The sequence below is a fragment of the Narcine bancroftii genome, chromosome 7 (assembly GCF_036971445.1).
Source record: "Narcine bancroftii isolate sNarBan1 chromosome 7, sNarBan1.hap1, whole genome shotgun sequence".
In the NCBI taxonomy this organism is placed as follows: domain Eukaryota; kingdom Metazoa; phylum Chordata; class Chondrichthyes; order Torpediniformes; family Narcinidae; genus Narcine; species Narcine bancroftii.
Window position 1 is genome coordinate 172,602,349 of NC_091475.1, and position 20,104 is coordinate 172,622,452.

The 20,104-nt window shown below is 35.5% G+C and overlaps 1 protein-coding gene across 2 annotated transcripts in view; it reads right to left on the reverse strand.

Moving 5' to 3' along the window:
- The window catches only part of pspc1 (paraspeckle component 1), a 91,150-nt gene that overhangs the window by 14,593 nt on the left and 56,453 nt on the right, over positions 1-20,104 (reverse strand). Inside the window, exons 8-9 of one of the 2 annotated variants that reach the window (XM_069891344.1) lie at positions 18,589-18,761; positions 9,439-9,986 (exon numbers count right to left, since the gene is read on the reverse strand). The exons of the other annotated variant lie outside the window; for it this stretch is intronic. Of the exons in view, the coding sequence (XP_069747445.1) occupies positions 9,777-9,986; positions 18,589-18,761 (383 nt within the window). The 3' untranslated portion in view covers positions 9,439-9,776. Of the gene's footprint in view, positions 1-9,438; positions 9,987-18,588; positions 18,762-20,104 lie in introns of those variants that run through there. 2 annotated transcript variants of the gene reach the window in all.

Consider the following 20,104-nt stretch of genomic DNA (forward strand, 5'->3'; position numbering starts at 1 on the left):
ATTAAATATATGCTTATAAAAGGGAATAGAATTGGATTAGCTGTTAGATTACATACATTTTACAAGCAGAACAATGCCTTGCAAAGTTCCAAGGAGAGGTGAAAACAGAAGGTTCTGGGCTTTAGCATTTGCAAGCACACCCCAGAACCTCGAACATTTGCAGAGTTGGGGCTATGTGATTTTTGTAAAGCCTGGAAATTGCAACATTTGAAAACTGGAACCAAAAAAAATTTGCTGGTATATGCTGAACATTGTGGGGACTCGAATGATTTTGAATCATTTTAAACTATTTGCAGTTTTGATATCGTAAAACTTTTAGAGTTTTGTGATTTATTGCTAAATTGTTTTTTCAAGCTAATTTAAAGCTTGGAAGGGGAAACAGCAGCAATAGATATTGGTGACTTTGAAGCAACCATCTTTTGTTGACCTGCAGAAAATGAGTAAACAAGATTTGATATTCATTGCTAGGGAATTAAAGCTTGATGAAGTCAAAACTTGTATGAAAAAAATTGAAATACAGAGAATTATAGCAAAATATATAAACAAATAAATATTTGAAAAGGAATGATTAGAAAATTTTCCTGTGGGAAGCTCTTTTGAACTGCAATTGCAATTAAAAAATTGGAGCTGGAAAAAGCTGATAAAAAGAGAAAACATGAGGTGGAAGAAGTGTAAAAAAAAATAGGAACTATGAAGAAGCTAAAAAAAAATAGGAAATGAGGAAGCTGAAAGAATGAAAGAAAGTATGTTTGAATTACAGAAAATAAGACGGGATGTAGGGAGAGAATAAAACTGAAGCTGCATCTTCTACAGATAAGTTTATGGCTAGTAGAGAGGTTAATTTAGTTCCTCCTTTTGATATTGATACACATTTTCAGCTTTTTGAAAAGGTTGCTCAGAGCTCAAAATGGCCTCTCATGCTTCAATGTTTATTAAAGGGAAAAGCACAACTGGCAAATGCTAGTTTGAATGCAGAGCAAGTTGCAGATTATAACATTGTTCAAAAGGCAATATTAAAGTCTTATGAGTTAGTTCCAGAAGCCTATAGACCAAAGTTTAGGAAAAGCATGTATGGATTTTGCACTTGAAAAATCTGTATGTTTTGACCATTGGTGTGCCTCAAAAGATATAAACAATGGCTTCATTAGATTGAGAGAATTAATTTTAATTGAAGAAATTAAAAGGAGTGTGCCTAATGAAATCAAATTATATCTGGATGAAAAATTGTAGCTACATGGCAAGACTGCTTGTTTAGCTGATAAATATTCAATTGACTCACAAAAACAAATTCCAGTATAGTAAGTCTTTTCAGAAGTTTAAGGTTGAAAGCCCAGTTAACTTGAAAAAACTTTACGTGCTGGAAATGTGGGGAGAAAAATCAAGAAACCAGATGAGGGTAAGGGTAATTCAGAAAAGGACAGAATTTCAGGTTTTTTCTGTTATTTCTGTAAGAAACCTGGTAAAGTTTAATAAGGTGGTATTTGGGTGGAAAGAAAAAGTTTGAAAACCTCTGTTTTAATCATACCTAATTGACTCATTATGTGCACGGTTTCAGAACTCCAAAGGAAATGGGCCAATAACAATTTTTCTCAAGCAAAATATTTCAGTAACAATTGGGTCTAGAGCAATGATTCTCAACCTTCCCTTCCCACTCACAGACCACCTTAAGCAATCCTTTACTAATCACAGAGCACCAATGGCAAAGGGATTACTTAAAATGATAGGCAAGTGGGGAAAAAAAGGTTGAGAACCACTGGTCTAAGAAGATGAAAGCAAAGGAATATCCAGGTGATAGATACTTGCCCAGTACTTCGGAAATAGAAGGGAAACAGAAAGAACAGGTTAAGTTTGATAGGACTCTTCTTTGTCAAGATTTAATTGAGCAGCAAAAGATGGATGTGGATCTTGCTGACTTGATGTGGCAGTGTGATGTGGCTGCAAATGAGAAATGGGCAGTGGTTCATCAGCTGGTCATTCCTAAAGTTACCAGAATGAAATTTTAAATTTGGCCCATAGTATACCTTTGGGAGGTCATTTAGGAGTGAAGAAGTGCATGAATAAAAATTTAAAACAATTTTTCTGGCCTGGTTTTAGCAGGGATGTTGTAAATTTTTGCCGGACATGCCATGTTTGTCAGGTTGTGGAAAAACTTAACCAGGGTCCTCCGGTAGCTCCTTTGCAACCTATTCCTGTGGTTGGGGAACCTTTCACTAGAGTTATCCTGAATTATGTTGGTCCCCTGCCTAAAACTAAAGCTGGAAATCAGTACTTGTTAACAATTATGTGTGTGGCGTCAAGATTTACAGAGGCTATACCACTGGAGAATATCAAAGCAGAAATAGTGGTAAAGGCTTTGCAAACATTTTTTCCCCACACTTTTTGGGTTACCTAGAGATCCAAAGTGTCCAAGGAAGCAATTTCATGTCTGGATTGTTTCAGCATTTGGTGTCTGAGCTTTATTTGCATACCATCCTGAAACTCAGGGAGTTTTGGAAAGATTTCATTCTACTCTCAAAAATATGTTGAGGATTTATTGTCTGGAGAATGGAAAAGATTGGGATGAGAGTATTCATTTATTGTCACTTGCAGTGAGAGAGCCTGTGCAGGAATCATTAGGTTTTAGCCCTTATGAAATTGTGTTTGGACATCAAGTGAGAGGACCTTTAAGGTTGTTAGAAGAACAGTGGGTTTATGAGGATATACAGTTGGATTTGCTGGATTACATTTCTAAATTTAAAGATCGGTTGGAAAAAGTTTGGACTTTGGCTCGAGAGAATTTAAAAATGGTTCAGGGGAAAATGAAACGATTGTTTGACAGAAAGTCTCAAGTTAGGAATTTTAAGCCAGGAAGTAAAGTGTTAATTTTGTTTCCAACACATGATAACCCTCTTAGAGCAAGATTTTCTGGACCATATGAAGATAAGTCAAAACTAAGGTGATGCTGACTATTTGATAAACACTACAGTTCGTAGGTTTGTCATATCAATATGTTGAAGCCTTACTCTGAGAAAAATAGTCATGCCGATGAGGTTGAATGAGAGGAATTGGCTTTTGACAGGGTTGAGGAAGTTATGGAAACAACATCTTGTGAGGGTTACCTTAAAGAAACTATAGTTCCTGTGCATCTGTCTAACTCAACAGTTTTGGAAAACCTAGATGAAAAGTTATGCCATCTTATGCTACAAGAACAAAGGCAATTGAAACAGTTGCTTTTGAAAAATGCAAATGTTTCCTGATGTTTCAAAAAGGACATCAGTGCTTTTTTATGACGTGGATGTTGGAGAAGCAAATCCTATAAAACACGCCTATCGAATTAACATTGAAAAAAGTAAAATAATAGATGAGGAGGTGGAATACATGTTGGAGACCATTATTAGACCAATATTATTAGACCATCAAATTCAAATTGGAGTTCTCGTTGTGTTCTTGTACCTAAAACAGATGTAACTGTTAGGTTCTGTACAGATTACAGGAAAGTCGATACAATTACCAAAACAGATGCCTATCGATTGATTGTATTGATAAAATTGGGGCAGCTAAGTTCCTTACTTAGGTGGATCTGTTGAAGGGCTACTGGTGTGTGCCACTAACAGAGAGTAAGGGAGATTTCTGCATTTGTAACACCATTTGGCTTTTGTGAATACAATGTGCCTCCTTTTGGCATGAAAAACACCCTTGCTACATTCCAAAGGAAGATATATTCTTTAATCCAAGAGTTAAAACATACAGATGTGTATATTAATGACTTGGTCACAAAAAGTAACACATGGGAGGAACATTTGATGGAATTGGAAATAGTTCTTGCTAGATTATCTAAAGCAAACTTAACTATCAATTTATCCAGAGTGAATTTGGACATGCTACTGTGACATATTTAGGACATGTCGTTGGTCAGGGAAGCTAAAGTGCAGGCGATTTCTGAGTTCTCTATTCCAAATAGCAAGGCAGCAGTAAGAAGAATTTTTAGGAATGGCTAAAATTTCCCTAGAAGGACTTTTATCTGAGAGATTTTAAGATTTTAAAGGAGATACTGTACCAAAACCCTGTTTAAAGACTCCTGATTTTGAAAAAAAAATTATTTAGTTGTGGACGCCAGCAAGGGAGCAGCAGGTGCCGTGTTGTTACAAAAACATGATGGAATTGACCATCCGGTTGCCTACTTTTCAAAGAAATTCAATCATCAAAGCAATTATTCCACAATTGAGAAGGAACTGTTCTATTTAATACTCATCAGAATTTTGATGTGTATTTGGGTACTACCCATGAACCTGTAAGTGGTTCATGGGTTGTCATACCCACACTCCTGTTCGGCTCCGAATCATGGGTCCTCTACCGGCACCACCTACGGCTCCTAGAACGCTTCCACCAGCGTTGTCTCCGCTCCATCCTCAACATCCTTTGGAGCGCTCACACCCCTAACGTCGAGGTACTCGAGATGGCAGAGGTCGACAGCATCGAGTCCACGCTGCTGAAGATCCAGCTGCGCTGGATGGGTCACGTCTCCAGAATGGAGGACCATCGCCTTCCCAAGATCGTATTATATGGCGAGCTCTCCACTGGCCACCGTGACAGAGGTGCACCAAAGAAAAGGTACAAGGACTGCCTAAAGAAATCTCTTGGTGCCTGCCACATTGACCACCGCCAGTGGGCTGATAACGCCTCAAACCGTGCATCTTGGCGCCTCACAGTTTGGCGGGCAGCAGCCTCCTTTGAAGAAGACCGCAGAGCCCACCTCACTGACAAAAGGCAAAGGAGGAAAAACCCAACACCCAACCCCAACCAACCAATTTTCCCTTGCAACCGCTGCAATCGTGTCTGCCTGTCCCGCATCGGACTGGTCAGCCACAAACGAGCCTGCAGCTGACGTGGACTTTTTACCCCCTCCATAAATCTTCGTCCGCGAAGCCAAGCCAAAGATGAACCTGTAATGATATTTACTGATCACAATCCTCTTGCGATTTTGAACAAAATGAGAAATAATAAGATGCATTAAATTGAAGTTTAATTTTCCAAGAATATAATTTGCAAATTAATATCAAAGATACAAATTGCTTGTCTAGATGTTAATTTTTTTTGTAGTGAATACTTAATTATTGAGTTACATACTGTGTATTTTTATCACTGCAGTGATTGTAAGGTTAGTAATTACTTTAGCTACCTAAGGTAAAAATTCATTTGAAGAGTGTGACGCAATGGGTTAATTAAATATATGCTTACAAAAGGGATTAGAATTGAGTTAGTTGTTAGGTTATATGTATTTTATAGGCAGAACAATGCCTCACAAAGTTCCAAGGGCAGGTGCAAACAGAAGGATCTGGGCTTTAGCAACATTTGCAAGCACACCCCAGAACATGAAGCATTTGCAGAGTTGGGGCCATGTGATTTTTGTAAAGCCTGGAAATTGCAACATTTGCAAACTGAAACCAAAAAATTATAGTACCTGAAACATCAGGGGGGGGGGGCAGAGAAAAAGAGAGAGAAGGCAGTTAGCAGGAGGCAGTCTGAGAAAAGGCTGGACAGAAGAGGAACCTGCTGAAAAGGCTTTCTTTTTCAAAACTGAGCAGAGTTCTAATAGGGTAGCCTGAGTACACTCTCTGGAAATCAGGAATGGCAGCTAATCTTCCTGTTTTGGTGAAGAGGAGAACTTTGTGCGAAGAACCTGGAAAGACAAGTTTCTTCTGGAAGACACTCCTGTTTGGGGTGTCCAAAAAACAACCATCTCTCTGTAACCCTCTACAAATTTCCTCCTGGTAAGTCTAGGTAAAGCACTGAGGTTTGCTTGAATGTAATGACTATGATTGTGTGCACAGGATTGAAGATTACTGGAAACTGTAGCCTTGGAAATGTGGACAGTGGAAGATTGGCCAGTAAAAAGGACTTCCTTGAAAACACATTGCATACACTTGGGCTTAGATTAGGTGGGGGGGTTTGGGATTGTGTAAATAACTTGGTGTTGATCTTGTTCCATGCTTAATATTTTGTTTAAGGAACCATTGCTTTGGTGTATTTTTATTGCTGCTGGTATATGAGGTTCACTGAACTCATAACAATAGAAACCAAATAAAAATGAAAGTCATAAAATGGGGGAAGTACTTTATTACTGAAAGATGAAGAATATGAGATGGTCACAGCTGTAAGTAGTTCAGGATGACAAAAATTGAATATTTATGGAATGAAGAAGCCAAAAAGGTCTCACACCCAGAGACAGGGTCCACTAAGTCTGAACTCTTATCACAACCACAGAGGCACTTCAATTTAAATAATTAATAAGTTTAGGATTCATAAAATTACATGTTAGTGAAAGCCTGAGTATTATTTGGTGTGGTATGTTTGGCTTAGCAGTGAGTGCAACGCCTTTACAGTGCCAGCAATTGGGTCCAGGGTTCCAATCCCGAGCTATCTATAAGGAGTTTGTATATTCTGCCCATGTCTGCATGGGATTTCCCTGGGGGCACTTGTTTCCTATCATCGTTTGAAACATACTGGTGGGTATAATTGGGTGGCATGGACTCAGGAGCCAAAAATGGCCTGTTTCTGTGCTGCATGTCTAAATTTTTTTTACATATTGGTGATCTGACCAAAATGTCTAATATACATTCTGAAAAATGGTTACAGATAGACTGTACACAGCTGCCTGGCCAGTAATATCCACAGAAGCAAATAGAAGAAGTGAATGTGCACTTAATATTGACAGCAAATTGGAGAAACGGCACCTTATATTCAGTCCAACAAGTTGGCATCACTCCCATTTCTCAAATTTCCACCAACCTCCCCTGCTTTGTCAAACACTTCCCCAACCTTGCTTTCCCACATCTCTCTTGTCCTTCTCTTTTCCCTCCATCACTCCTTTACTTGTCCATCATTCATACCTTCCTTCTTCCATTCCCACCCACTTCCCTTTCGCCTCCTGTCAGAGTGCATCTTCCACATCCTCTTTCTTCCTCCTGTCATACCCTAGCATCTCATGTTAATCCCACCTCCTTGTATTCACTTATTACTAGCCAGCCTGTGCTCCTCCCCCTCTTGAATTCAGGCTTCTGTTCCATTTCTTGGCAATCCTGAAGAAGGATTTCTGCCAAAACATCGAATATTTATCGCCTTCCATGGATGCTGCCTGACCCGCGGAGTTCCTCCAGTAATTTATGTTGCTTCAGATTATTGCATTTGCTGTGTCCCTTGTTTACCTACATTTGGTATTGGGTTCTTTGAATCTTGAGGAATACCAAAGTTAAGGCAATAGAACAAAAAAACCAGATTAATAAACCTTCAGTGTATAAATATATATAAAAAAGGCCATCATGCTTTGAAAAATGCAAAGATATGAATTAAGTTTTAATTTTAAACTTTGAGAACTTACCAAATGAATGTTTTTATAAACACCAGTTTCTAGTCAGATGACATAATAAACTGTCAACAAAGGTTTCAAGTGAAGAGCCCCAGAGTCATTCAAATCAGAACACAAGAAAATCCAAAAGATTGGATATTTCCAATTTTTGTGCAAGTTGTATCACAGTGAAAATTTTGCAAAGACCAGAACAGTCTCACAGAGATTGCGAGACTCCCTGAGGGAAATGGGGAAGGATATTCCAGTTTTCCAACATGATTTCACCTCATTTGTCCTTTTCTATTGACAACTCAGCTCAGAAAAAAACTTGTACCATTTATGGATTGTCAGTAGACATTAAGATATATTCACCAATTAAAAATATTGTGAAGCTCTACCAAAACACCAAATTAAATATATATGACTGAAGAATCACAGAACATTTCAATTTGTGATTCAAACTCTGGAAAATATCAAGATGTACAAATTTTTTTTCGCCACTGCAGTGCTCTTTTATGGAATCAAAAACTGACTATACATTGGAAATAAACACAGCTCAATCTTAACAACATTAATGGATTGAAGTCTGACCTGAAATATTATTTTTAAAATATGCCGAAGACCAATCAGACATTACAAAAGATGCATAAAAGTAACCAAGAGAGTTCTACACCAGAAAAGAATTTTGAATAACCTTATAACCATGCAGCTAGAAGTTCAAGTAACTTGATTTTTAAAAAATATATCGGAGGCATTGTATTTGAACAACTGTTTTCAAATTAATTTAAAACGAAGCTTCAGTTGAGGAATATGCCAAAACTGCCAAGTTCGCCAGCTTACTATCACCTGATTTATGGATACCCCTCCATATGAATAAGATCCCATAATATTGGGACACTTAAACAGTTCAATGTATATTGCACATTTGTTCTTACAAACTGTAGAATTAGATCGTCTCTTGCTCTCTCTTCACATAGTAATTGTTCTTTCTTATCAGTCTTGCATTTGATGCCATTCATTGAAGTATTGGGAAATATAGTTAACAATGATTTTTGTGCATTTTCCCACAAAGACAAAATAAACAACAATATCAGAAAAAACAGAACCTGTTCATTACTTGTCAACAGACTGTACTGATACAACAATCAAATGAATACCAATTCAACAGATCATCCATTTAAACTGAATAATTGAAACAAGTTTATGCGTTGAATAGTAATTGACAATACGGTTCAATTCTTCAATTCCTAGAGTACATATTTTGCCTTACAAAAGCGAGAGTGTAGAAATACAAAAAAACTCAAATGAAAAAAATTGTATGTATTCAATTTTCATTGGATATTGCTAACCTATTCAAATAATCCATCTACAGTGTTACTTCAACATAGGCAGCATTGCACAAGATTTCAAAGTGGTGACCATCATATAGACTTGTGTAATAGTTGTTTTTTTTTGGACCAATTTTTTGGGTCAAAATTTTGGGGGGGGGGAGGGGGCAGGTCGACTTTTACACTGGTTATACTTTTGACTGCGGTAAGCATCTGCGACATTGAAGGCACCAGGAGCTCGGATGGTCAGGACTGAGTGGTAAATCAGTGTTCGGAGCTCACATGGGCAGGAGCTCAGATGGTCAGGGCCAAAAATGGGGGGGTTGGGGTCGACTTTTACACTGGTCAAACAGAAAATATATTGTTTTTGCGCCCAAAAAAAAGAGGGGGGGGGGTGGTTGAATTTTACATGGGATCAACTATTACACAAATATATAAGATATTTAAAACAAAAATTTAACTGGATCAGAATTTCTGAAAATGAGCTAATTATTTGGGTTGGAGGCTTTTTTTTAAAAAAAAAAGAGAAGCAGAGGAAGAGAGTGCAAAAGAAATGTAGGGAGAGAAAAAAAAAGGATTTAAAAAAAAGTTGTTTCCAAATGATCACATTAACATGGGTAGCACAGTATTATACGCAACTTGATTTTGAGAAAATGATCTGTGAAACATGATTAACCATGGGATGAAATGATCACTAAAAGACAAATAAAATGCAACTATAAAATCATGCACATTGTGCATTGCTTAGTAAAAGTTACTTCATGATCAATTACGTTAACAAAAGAAAATGGTTTATTTATTTTATTTATCATTCCATGGATTTTACAGCATGGTCACATTTTAAAAGATGTTTTATACTAGACACAAAGTATAAGGCCAACTTATTAAACAATGATGTTTTATGTGGTGGCTGTTTTATGCAACAAAGCCCAAATAATTTTTACGTCAATATAAAGATTCAAACAAAAAAAAACTTGATCTAAGAAAACAAAATCCAAAGATCTACATCACATTAAAAAAGTCAGATAACAGCAGGTAAAACTGAACTGATAGTTTTAAATCACCAGATATCCATGTACCTTAAATTGTCAAAAAGGAATGGTGTTTGTTACAGTTACAAATGTCTAATATCTGCGGCGTTTATTGACTTCATCAAAGTTAACTACTTGATTTCCTCTACCAAAACCACCAGGTGCACCAGTCACAGCAGCCACACCTGCCATGGGTTGTTGTGGAGCAGCCTCAGGTGCAGGGGTTCCGCTCAAGTTTCCCCTACTGACCATAGGAGGAGAGCCTACTTGATTGGGAGTTCCTTGAGGAAATCTATCATTACGCTAGTGTCCATTTGAATAGTGATTAATTTTATAAAAAGCATGTCCACAGCACATTCCATGGTAGGAACCAAACAAAAGATGACAAATTTATCAATTGATTGGCGACATTCCCATGTTGGTATCATGAAGTTTGGCAGGCAGTCCAGCAGTACCAGGAACATACAAAAAGGAGATAAAAGGAGCAATGACATTAGTTAACACAGATGATGTGCTTTTAATAATGAAATGCATATTTAGAACCTACTTTTAAAACTACTGGTTTAACACAAAAAAAACCATTTGTAAAAACTCCCAACTGCATAAAACCAAAGCATACTCACAATATGTCAAAATTATATTTTTCATTTTGTCTATTCACAAGACTAAAAAAAATATCAATGTGTAAACATGACAACCTCAGAATATTATCTGCACAAGTTATCAATACCAAAGAATCCGAAGGTTACTTGTCGTATTTGTAGAGTTGACTACAATCACGGTAATTAAAAAACACAAACCAATGATATTAATATTAATGGATAGTTCCACGCTCAGCAATTAATTATTTTTAAAGCCACCGCCACATTGATAGCTCATAAAATTACCGTCAATATCTTTTAGAGTTGGCTCACACTCCCTCAAATCTGATTCTAATTTTCACCTGCTTGCATTTTCCAGGCAAATTCTAAACAACAAAGCTCTGTTTCATATGTGATCAAATACAGGGAAAAATTTTGTGTTTTGTTGGGGCCAATATTTCCCTTTATAAACCCTAACAACCCCTCACAATCCATCTCACTCCTTCCTTGATTATTGCATCTTTTCACCTTCATTCTAATCTCTCTCCTTGAACATTTTACCTTTTGTTTTTGCTCGACAACACTTCTCTCCCTTCACTCCTCATATTCCCAAATCATCTTACTTTCATTTTTCCTATTCCCGACCAACTCCAGTTCCCTCTTTCTACTTTCATCAGCATTGATCCATTTTCCTTCACTCTCGCAGTTACGAGTTTTCCTACAAACTACACTTCCCACTTTTTTTCTGCAAGCCTAGCTAATCTCAAAACTGTCCCTCTGATTGCGCCCTCTTGCCAAACTATGTTTTACATTCCCATTTCCCATGTCATAGGTCGCAAAGTTACTGGTCAATATAATCAGAAAAAGTATGCAACTATTCCTTGGTTTTCCAAGTCTTCAGGCATATACTTATCTTTTGATACTGATTATCCCAGGCAAGTAGACACAACTATAATTAATTCTCCCCTAATCAGTGCATCGGTACAGTATGCAGAGTAGAAGCAAAAAAAAGCCAGCCTTTGAAATACTAATTAAAGGCAATTTACCAACAGGAAAGCACATTTCCAACTGTGGGGAGTAAAACTAGTGCTCCCAAAAAGGACCAGTCTCCTGTTAAATGTGTGTGGCAAATGGAGTAGGACCATACAATTATTTACCAAAGAATTCTTAAATCATAAACAACATCAAAGACTTTTAAAAGCAGGCAAAACGTGACTAGAATAAATTAATGAAATGTGCTGTAAACCAAGAATGCTGGACTGTGATTTTTAAATCCTAATAATAGAGAATTTTTTTTTTGAATGTACACCGTTCTTATTCTAGAATTGATTATTTTTTATTAGATAATCGACTGATTGCAACAACTAAAGCTTGTGATCATCAAGTAATAATTATTTCTGATCATACTATCTCTTAGAGATAGTACTTATAAACATCTGGATAGACAGGGTCTGATCAGGAGCACTCAACATGGATTTGTGGGAGGAAGGTCATGTTTGACCAATCTGATTGAATTTTTTGAAGAGGTGACTAGGAATGTGGATGAGGGTAGCGCAGTGGATGTTGTCTATATGGATTTCAGTAAGGCCTTCGATAAGGTACCACATGGAAGGTTAGTTAGGAAGGTGCAGTCTTTAGATATAAATTTTAAGATAGTCAAATGGATTGAACATTGGCTGAATGGGAGAGGCCAGAGAGTGGTAGTGGATAATTGTCTGTCAGGTTGGAGGCCGGTGACCAGTGGTGTGCCTCAAGGATCTGTATTGGGCCCATTGTTGTTCGTTATATACATTAATGATCTAGATGATGGGGTGGTGAATTGGATTAGTAAATATGCAGACAATACTAAGATAGGTGGAATAGTGGATAATGAAGAAGGTTTTCAAGGATTGCAGAGGGATTTGGGCTGCTTAGAAAAGTGGGCTGAAAAATGGCAGATGGAATTTAATGCTGATAAGTGTGAGGTGCTTCATTTTGGTAAGAAGAATCAGAATAGGACATATGTGGTAAATGGGAGAGCATTGAGGAATACAGAAGAGCAGGAAGATTTAGGAGTGACGGTACATCGTTCCCTGAAGGTAGAAACTCACGTGAATAGGGTGGTGAAGAAGGCTTTTAGTATGCTGGCCTTTATCAATCATTGCATGGAATATAGGAGTTGGGAGGTGATGTTGAGATTGTATAAGACGTTGGTGCGGCCTAATTTGGAGTTCTGTGTGCAGTTCTGGTCGCCTAATTATAGGAAGGATATAAACAGAGTGGAGAGAGTGCAGAGAAGGTTTACCAGAATGTTGCCTGGGTTTAAGCATCTGGAGTATGGGGAGAGATTGGACAGATTGGGTCTTTATTCTTTGGAGCGTAGAAGGTTGAGAGGGGATTTGATAGAAGTATTTAAGATTATGAAAGGGATAGACAGAATGGATGTGGATAGACTATTTCCGTTAAGAGGAGGAAAGATTAAAACAAGAGGACATGAGTTAAGAATTAAGGGGCAGAGGTTTAGAGGTAACATGAGGGGGAACTTCTTTACTCAGAGAGTGGTAGCCGTGTGGAATCATCTTCCAGGAGAAATAGTGGCGGTGGAGTCAATTGTATTATTTAAGAAAAGGTTGGACAGGTATATGGATGAGAAGAAGATGGAGGGTTATGGGCATTGTGCAGGGAGGTGGGACTAGAAAGGGGTGTTTGGTTCGGTGCGGACTAGAAGGGCCTAATGGCCTGTTTCCGTGCTGTAATTGTTATGTTATGTTATGTTATGTTACTCCTGTTGTACTAACCTTGAATTTTTCCCTGCCTTTAAAAGACAATGCAGATTTAATATTTTTCTACTTGCAGATGAAGAATTTTTCAATTTTTTTGGAACAACAAAAACAATTTTTTTAAAAACCAATTCCTCCCTATCAATATCTAATTTGATTGTTTGGGATACTATGAAAGTTTATTTGAGTGGACAAATTATTTCTTATATAGCTAATATTAACAAAAAGGCTAAGAAAGAAAGACTGGAACTAATAAATCAGATTAAACAAATTAATACATTATTTGCTCAAAATAAAAATCCAGATTGGTATAAAAGACGTGTTGAACTTAAAACAAAGTTTGATCTTCTTTCCACATATCCTATAGAACAGCAAATGTTGAGAAGCAACAATCATTTCTATATTCATGGTGAAAAAACTGGTAGGCTACTTGCTGGTCAATTGAAAGGGATTGCTGCGAGAAAGGAAATTAATAAGATTTGGATGAGATAGTATGCAGACAACAGATTAATCTAAAATTAATAATTTTAGACAATTTTATTCTAATCTTTATAGCTCTGAGTTTAAGAATAATTTTGTTTTGATGTCAACATTATTAGTTCGAATAAGTCTACAGGATAAGCATTTAAAGATAGAGGAACCCATTTCTGAGGAAGAAATTTCTGTTGCTATTTCTTCCTTACAGTCAGGTAAATCTCCAGGACCAGAAGGTTTCCCTGCAGAAGTTTATATATTCTTTTCTAAAATGCTTGTAGATTGATTTTGAAGATTCAATTAAAAAAGGAATGCTTCCATCATCTTTTAATGAAGGCGAGCATCTCTCTTATTTTGAAAAAAAAAGAGGGAAAGAAGCAACAGAATGTGCCTCTTATAGACCTATTTCATTAAATAAAATCTTCATATCACCATTAAGTAAAGTGTTAGTGGATAGGTTTGAAAACATTTTACCATCAATTATTAATTCAGATCAAACACGTTTTAGTAAAACTTGTTATTCTTATTATTATATATCGTGTACTGAATACAATACATCTACCTTCTACCCAGATCTCATTCGATTGGGTAGAAATGAACTATTTCTTTGCTACTTTAGAGAAATTAAATTTTGGTCCAGATTTTATCAATTAGATCAATTTATTATATTTATGTCCTATGGCTTCAAAACTTACTAATTTACCACAATCAAAAATGTTTAGGCTACTTAGGGGAACAGTTCAAGGATGTCATTAAGTCCTTTACTCTTTGACATAGTGTTGGAACCTCTAGTGGCTGCCCAACAATAGTGTGGAGAATTTAAGGGAAAACACACATAAAGTATCTCTTTATGCAGATGATTTATTGCTGTTTATTTCAAATGCAGAGATTTCCATAACTAAAATATTAAATGTTTGTTCAATTTGGACACTTTTCAGGTTATAAAGAAAATTTATATAAAAGTGAACTCTAACCTTTAAAGGGACCTATTTCTTTGTATTCTAACTTTCCCTTCAAGATAGTCAAGGACCAATTCTTATTTAGGAATTATAATTACAAAAAGTCATAAAGAGCTTATAAAAGAAAAATTTGTAGCATTATTTAATCAGATTGAAGTGTTTCCATCTGAATGGTTTCCATTGCAGATTACAATGATTGGATGCATTAATTCGATATTAAAATGACTATTTTACCTAAATTTCTACATCTTTTTCAAGCTTTACCAATTTTTATTCCCAAATCATTTGTTGACTCATTAGATTTGATTATTTCTTCTTGTATATACCAGGGAAGCAACCACAAATAAATAAAATCCATCTTCAGAAAATGGTAAGGAATAGAGGACTTTCACTGCCAGACCTTTTATCTTATTATTGAGCGATTAATATACATCATTTACTTTTACCATTAAAATTTTATCATCTAACTAGCCGTCCTTCTTGGATAGAAATGGAATTGAAATTTTTTTGGAAAACTTACTTTCAGGTTCAACTTTACCATTATCATTTTCTAAACTGATTCACAATCAGATAATGAGGAATAGACTAAGAATATGGAATCAATTTAGGAAATTTTTCGGTTGTAATAGTTTTTTCCTGGCAAGTCCCCATTGTATATAATCACTTTTTTTTCCATCTTCTGTTATAGATGCAGATTTTAAGAATGGCAATAGATTAGGTATTAAAAGTTACAAAGATTTATTTATCCATAAGAATTTTGCTTCCTTTGAACAATTGTCAGTTAAATTTAAGCTTTTCAATAGACAATTTTTTTTAGATATTTGAAAATTAGACATATTGTCCAATCTAAGATACAAGATTTCCCTCAAATCGCAAACTCAAATATTCTCTATATATTTTTTGATTTGCAGTTTGTTCACAGTGGGTTAATATCATGTATTTATAATAATTTATTGGATTTAAGACTAATTCAATGGTTAAGATTAAAAACAATTGGGAATGGGATTTTAATATAACTACTTCAGATGAGGACTGGCATTTCACTTTTAATTTGATTAATGATTCATTATTTTGCGCTAGATATAGTTTATTACAATTTATAGTGGTACACAGAATACACACGTCTAAACTTAAATGATCTTGTTTTTATGCACATGTTGTTCCATTGTGCGAAAGGTTCAAAATTTTAGAAGGCTCACTAATCTACATGTTTTGGGAATGTCCCAAATTAGGAAGATTTTGGGGAAACATTTTTCAATCTTTATCAACAATTTTTAAGACTAAAATAGATCCATGCCCTTTAATTTCCTTCTTAGATTAGTGTTAGTTTAATTTTTAGTTGTATTTTTTTGTTTCATAATATAAGTTGATTAATTGGAATTTATATATGATGGTCCTAGATTAATAATATTAACATATTTTACAAAGCTATGAACATATTGCTTATAAAGTAATTCATGTGATTTTCATTTTTAATCTTAATAATAATTAACAATTAATAGCAAAAATGGGAAACTGTTAATTAGAACATTTTTACCAGTTATACATTATGTAAACATTTTGATATTTCCCTCTTATGTTAATGTAACATGTATATGAGATAATTATATTGAACTCAAACAATTTAAAAAAAAATTACTGTACCCTGCACTAAAATAGATATTTAGATCACGTACAGCAAAACTCACAAATGGCCAACATACAGTGAATGTTTATTACTCATTCATGAAATTAAACCATATTGTCAATCCATCACTTATAAATATGCTGTTCTCTCTCCAATTTTAATGATAAAATTAATTATGCTTCTGGGCAGTAGTTCAGTTCAAAGAAAATCCACTGTGTTAAATAATTCTGTCCCAATGAGGAAAAATTGCTAAGAAATAATTTTAAAGTGTTCAGTATAGTTACCAAGTAAACTGAAAGGGTAAATCCTTAAGAGATGAAGACATTTTCATGTTTTTCACCATGCATTTCTATTCTTACTTTCAAATTGAAAAACTCTTACCAAAAAAAAGGGAAGATTACACTTCCTCAGCATGTTTCAACCCAGATTTAAATCCGAGGTAAATACATTAAGGTACTAGTCACAATTCAAATGTTGGATTACATGTATTTCTTGTTATCTCAATCTTATACATAAAATTTAAAATGACACACTGAAATGGGCTATACCACTCATGTCCACCATTATCGACATTCTCATTCTGAAAACGTGGGAGATGCAAACAAACCAAATTTTCAATTTTGATGAGAAAATGGACTACACTTTCATTCTCTGTAACATCAAATCTTAAAACAATATCTGGACATTAGAAATATCTAAAACTGTTGGAAAAGGATTGGAGTTAGGCATACTTACAGTAAAATCCCCATTATCTGAAATTCAAATCAACCAGAAACTCAAACATGCAAAAAAAAGGAAATAAATACATTTGAAGGAACAAGGCCAGATGGACAGTCCCTGTGGGTGAGCGCTGAGACTTCGTTAACATGTGCAGGCTTGCCCTAATGTACTAACAATGCCTCTCAATGCAGGCACATTCTTTTCACTGTTGCCACTTGCATGGAGAGGAGCCAGGTTGTCAGTGCGAGGAAGGTGCGCCAAGGGCCTGACCTGGACACTTGCTTGGAGGTGGGTTGGGTTGCCTTGGTGAAGATGGGAGCAAATATTCATACAGTGGAGTACCCCCGTCGTGCCCTGAACACAGCAGCTGTTTGAATAGTTTCAATAAAGTTGTGTTGAAATGAAATGGTGATGTCCAGGATGAAGAACCAGCCAATGCTGCTTGCCGCTGGGCTAACTCTCGCAAAGTGTCTCCCTATCCCTGCCTAGTAAGAGTCTTTATTTTTATTAGTATTAAGTATATTAGTAAGTCTTTGTCTGTACACTTTGGGGGAGGGGTTCAATTATAACAGTGGTATGGTTTGTGTTGCAGCTAGTGGAACACTATTACAGCACCAGCAACTAGGGTTAGAATTTAAATTTTGTAAGTTACTGGAATTACTTGATTAAAGTGAACTTTACATAATTGAAGACTACAATACTGATTATTTTCTCTAAATATTTAACATTTTGCATAGTCTTTTATCTTTTAAACTGTGTATTCATAATTCAGGTCTATTGGTTAGGCATTGGAAGAGTGAGTCTCGGTCAACCAGAAAATTTGCATTTCCGGCATCCACGATCCTCGTAGGTATCGGATAATAGGGATTTTAATATACTAAATTTCAACCCCAACATCTCTGTATAACTTGTATGATTTAATTTCTAGCCTCTAAACTTAAAACAAATTGCAAAAATTATTTTGTGTGAATTTGAGATTATTATTAGAACAGTATGTTTACACTTGGCACATTGAACAAAACTGAAAAAAGAATTTAGAGCACTTAGTTACTCGAGGTAAGTTTAAAGCTTTGTTCAAGTTCTGTGAATTAAGACAAAAGTATAATTTTAATTTAGTGCTTGTTTTAAAGTGTAATGCAGCATCAGATGCAACATTTTGATAAATTTCTTTTGCAGTATCCCTTCAAATTTTAAAATTTCAACTTTATCCCCACATTTTCATCACAGAAAATACAACAAAAAATTGAACTAGCCTCCAGTCGCTGAACATAACATGGACACTTTTTTAAAGCCATTAATGTTTGCTTGACACGGCCCCAATTTCTTTATCTATTAGTTATTACATAGTATAATCAAAAACAAAATTAATCTTAGAATTATATTTTTCAAATTTGCAATATTCAACATCTAAATGAAATTTTAAGTTCTGAACATCAAAACATCTTAGTTGCATGACAAAAGTGCCCAATTAAAAAAGCATCTATACTCATTTTATAAATTTAATGCAATGCAGTTGTTGCATTGTTCTATCATTTTCAGTTTCAGCATTTAGGTGTCAACTGCACAAGATGCTCATTTAGCTAAATTGTACCCTACAAATCTAAAAATACCCCAAAACAGCTTGCAGTTTGATCAAATAAATTGTTCTACTTCCTTGACTTTCCTGGTGTGCTTTCTATAAAATCTGCTGACCACTGCAAGTACATTGCACTGTGCTAATATAAAAATACCTTTATGTTATTTAAATTGAAATCACAATAAACACTAGATGATTTTATACATTACCATTGTTCCACTGTTGTCTCCCAGCATGGGTGTTCCCAGATTTGTTGTTCCTTCTGGCCCAATGGCTGGGACAGGTCCCACTGAAGCGCCAGGCACAGGTCCACGGTTGTTCATGTTCATACCCACAAGTGGAGCAGGGCCTTGGTTGCCAGCAGGAGCTGGGCTATACGCATCTATGCAAAATAGTTTGTACTTAGATCTAGCCTAGATCTAAATTTTCATTCCAAGGTAAATAACTGGACTGATTATTTGCAGAAATTTTAGTAATAAATGCAGAAACATGCTTATAACTGACCATGCAATGCAACTACAACCTGATTGAAGCCTGCAAAAAAAATGTTCTTTGGGACTGTACAAATTCTATTACATGTAAACTGTATCAATGAAAAAAGTGATTTGTGTATTGTGATTTCTGAAAGTTATTTCAACTGTCAAAAATAAAGACAACGCAACTTCAATGAGGCCCAAATAAACATTTCTAACAATGATAAACTTGATTAATGATATATGGATGCACCAATTTAGCTGCAATGAAGCAGTTTAAATCTTTGATTTTTCAACAATTGTACACTTCCATAAAAATCATCTCTATTTTACAGTATTGGAAGAAATTTGCCTTGCTTACACAAGCAAAGAACTCAGTTAATATTTACCATGAAACTTCTCCTGAAGTCAAGAAACACAAAGATAATAAAACATTGCAGATATTCTGTAGGTCCAAAAGAACATTTCAAGTGAAAATAATGAATTTCTCTCTCCATTTGTATACCCTATAGTAAAATAAGATCAGCATTGTTTTGAAAAAATACTCAACCATTTCCAAACTGTTTCCTTCCTTAATATGAAATGCAAACATTTCCATTTTGGTAAAACCACCAAGTTATTTTGAATAGTATTAAGAGGAGTTCTCCATTAATACCTTTATTTTAAAATCAAGCATTAAAAGAAGCTGCAAAAAAATCACCAAATCATGAGTGTAATTCATATGTACCACAACTTTTCTTTTGTTCAGGCACTTGCCTGCATTTTGTCTGTACCTTGATGAAGGGCTCAAGCCCAAAACATGGGTTAAGTATCTTTATCTTTGCAACATACACTGTTTGACCTGATGGGTTTCTCCAGCATTGTGTTTTCACTTCAACCACAATGTCTGCAGACTTTTGTATTTTACTTCAACCTTCCAGCTTATTTATTTCTCTTCAAGTATTATTCATTCATTCTAACAATTCAAGATGGCTAGATTGGATTATCAGTATAATGACAAAGGTACAAAAAATATTGGCAGGTAGCGATTTATTGGAAAACAAGAAATGACAGTGGGGCTTCTTTTATTAGAAGTTTGATCTTCATACAAACCAACAACCAAAGATTATTTTGGACAAGTTGATAGAATGCAAGTGGAATAGTTTCTTGAAACAATACATCAGGGGCAGCCTTTGATTTAATCTTAGCTGATACTCATACCAGAAGTTCCATGAGGCAAGCATCACAATTTGACAGAATTTGATTTTCATTG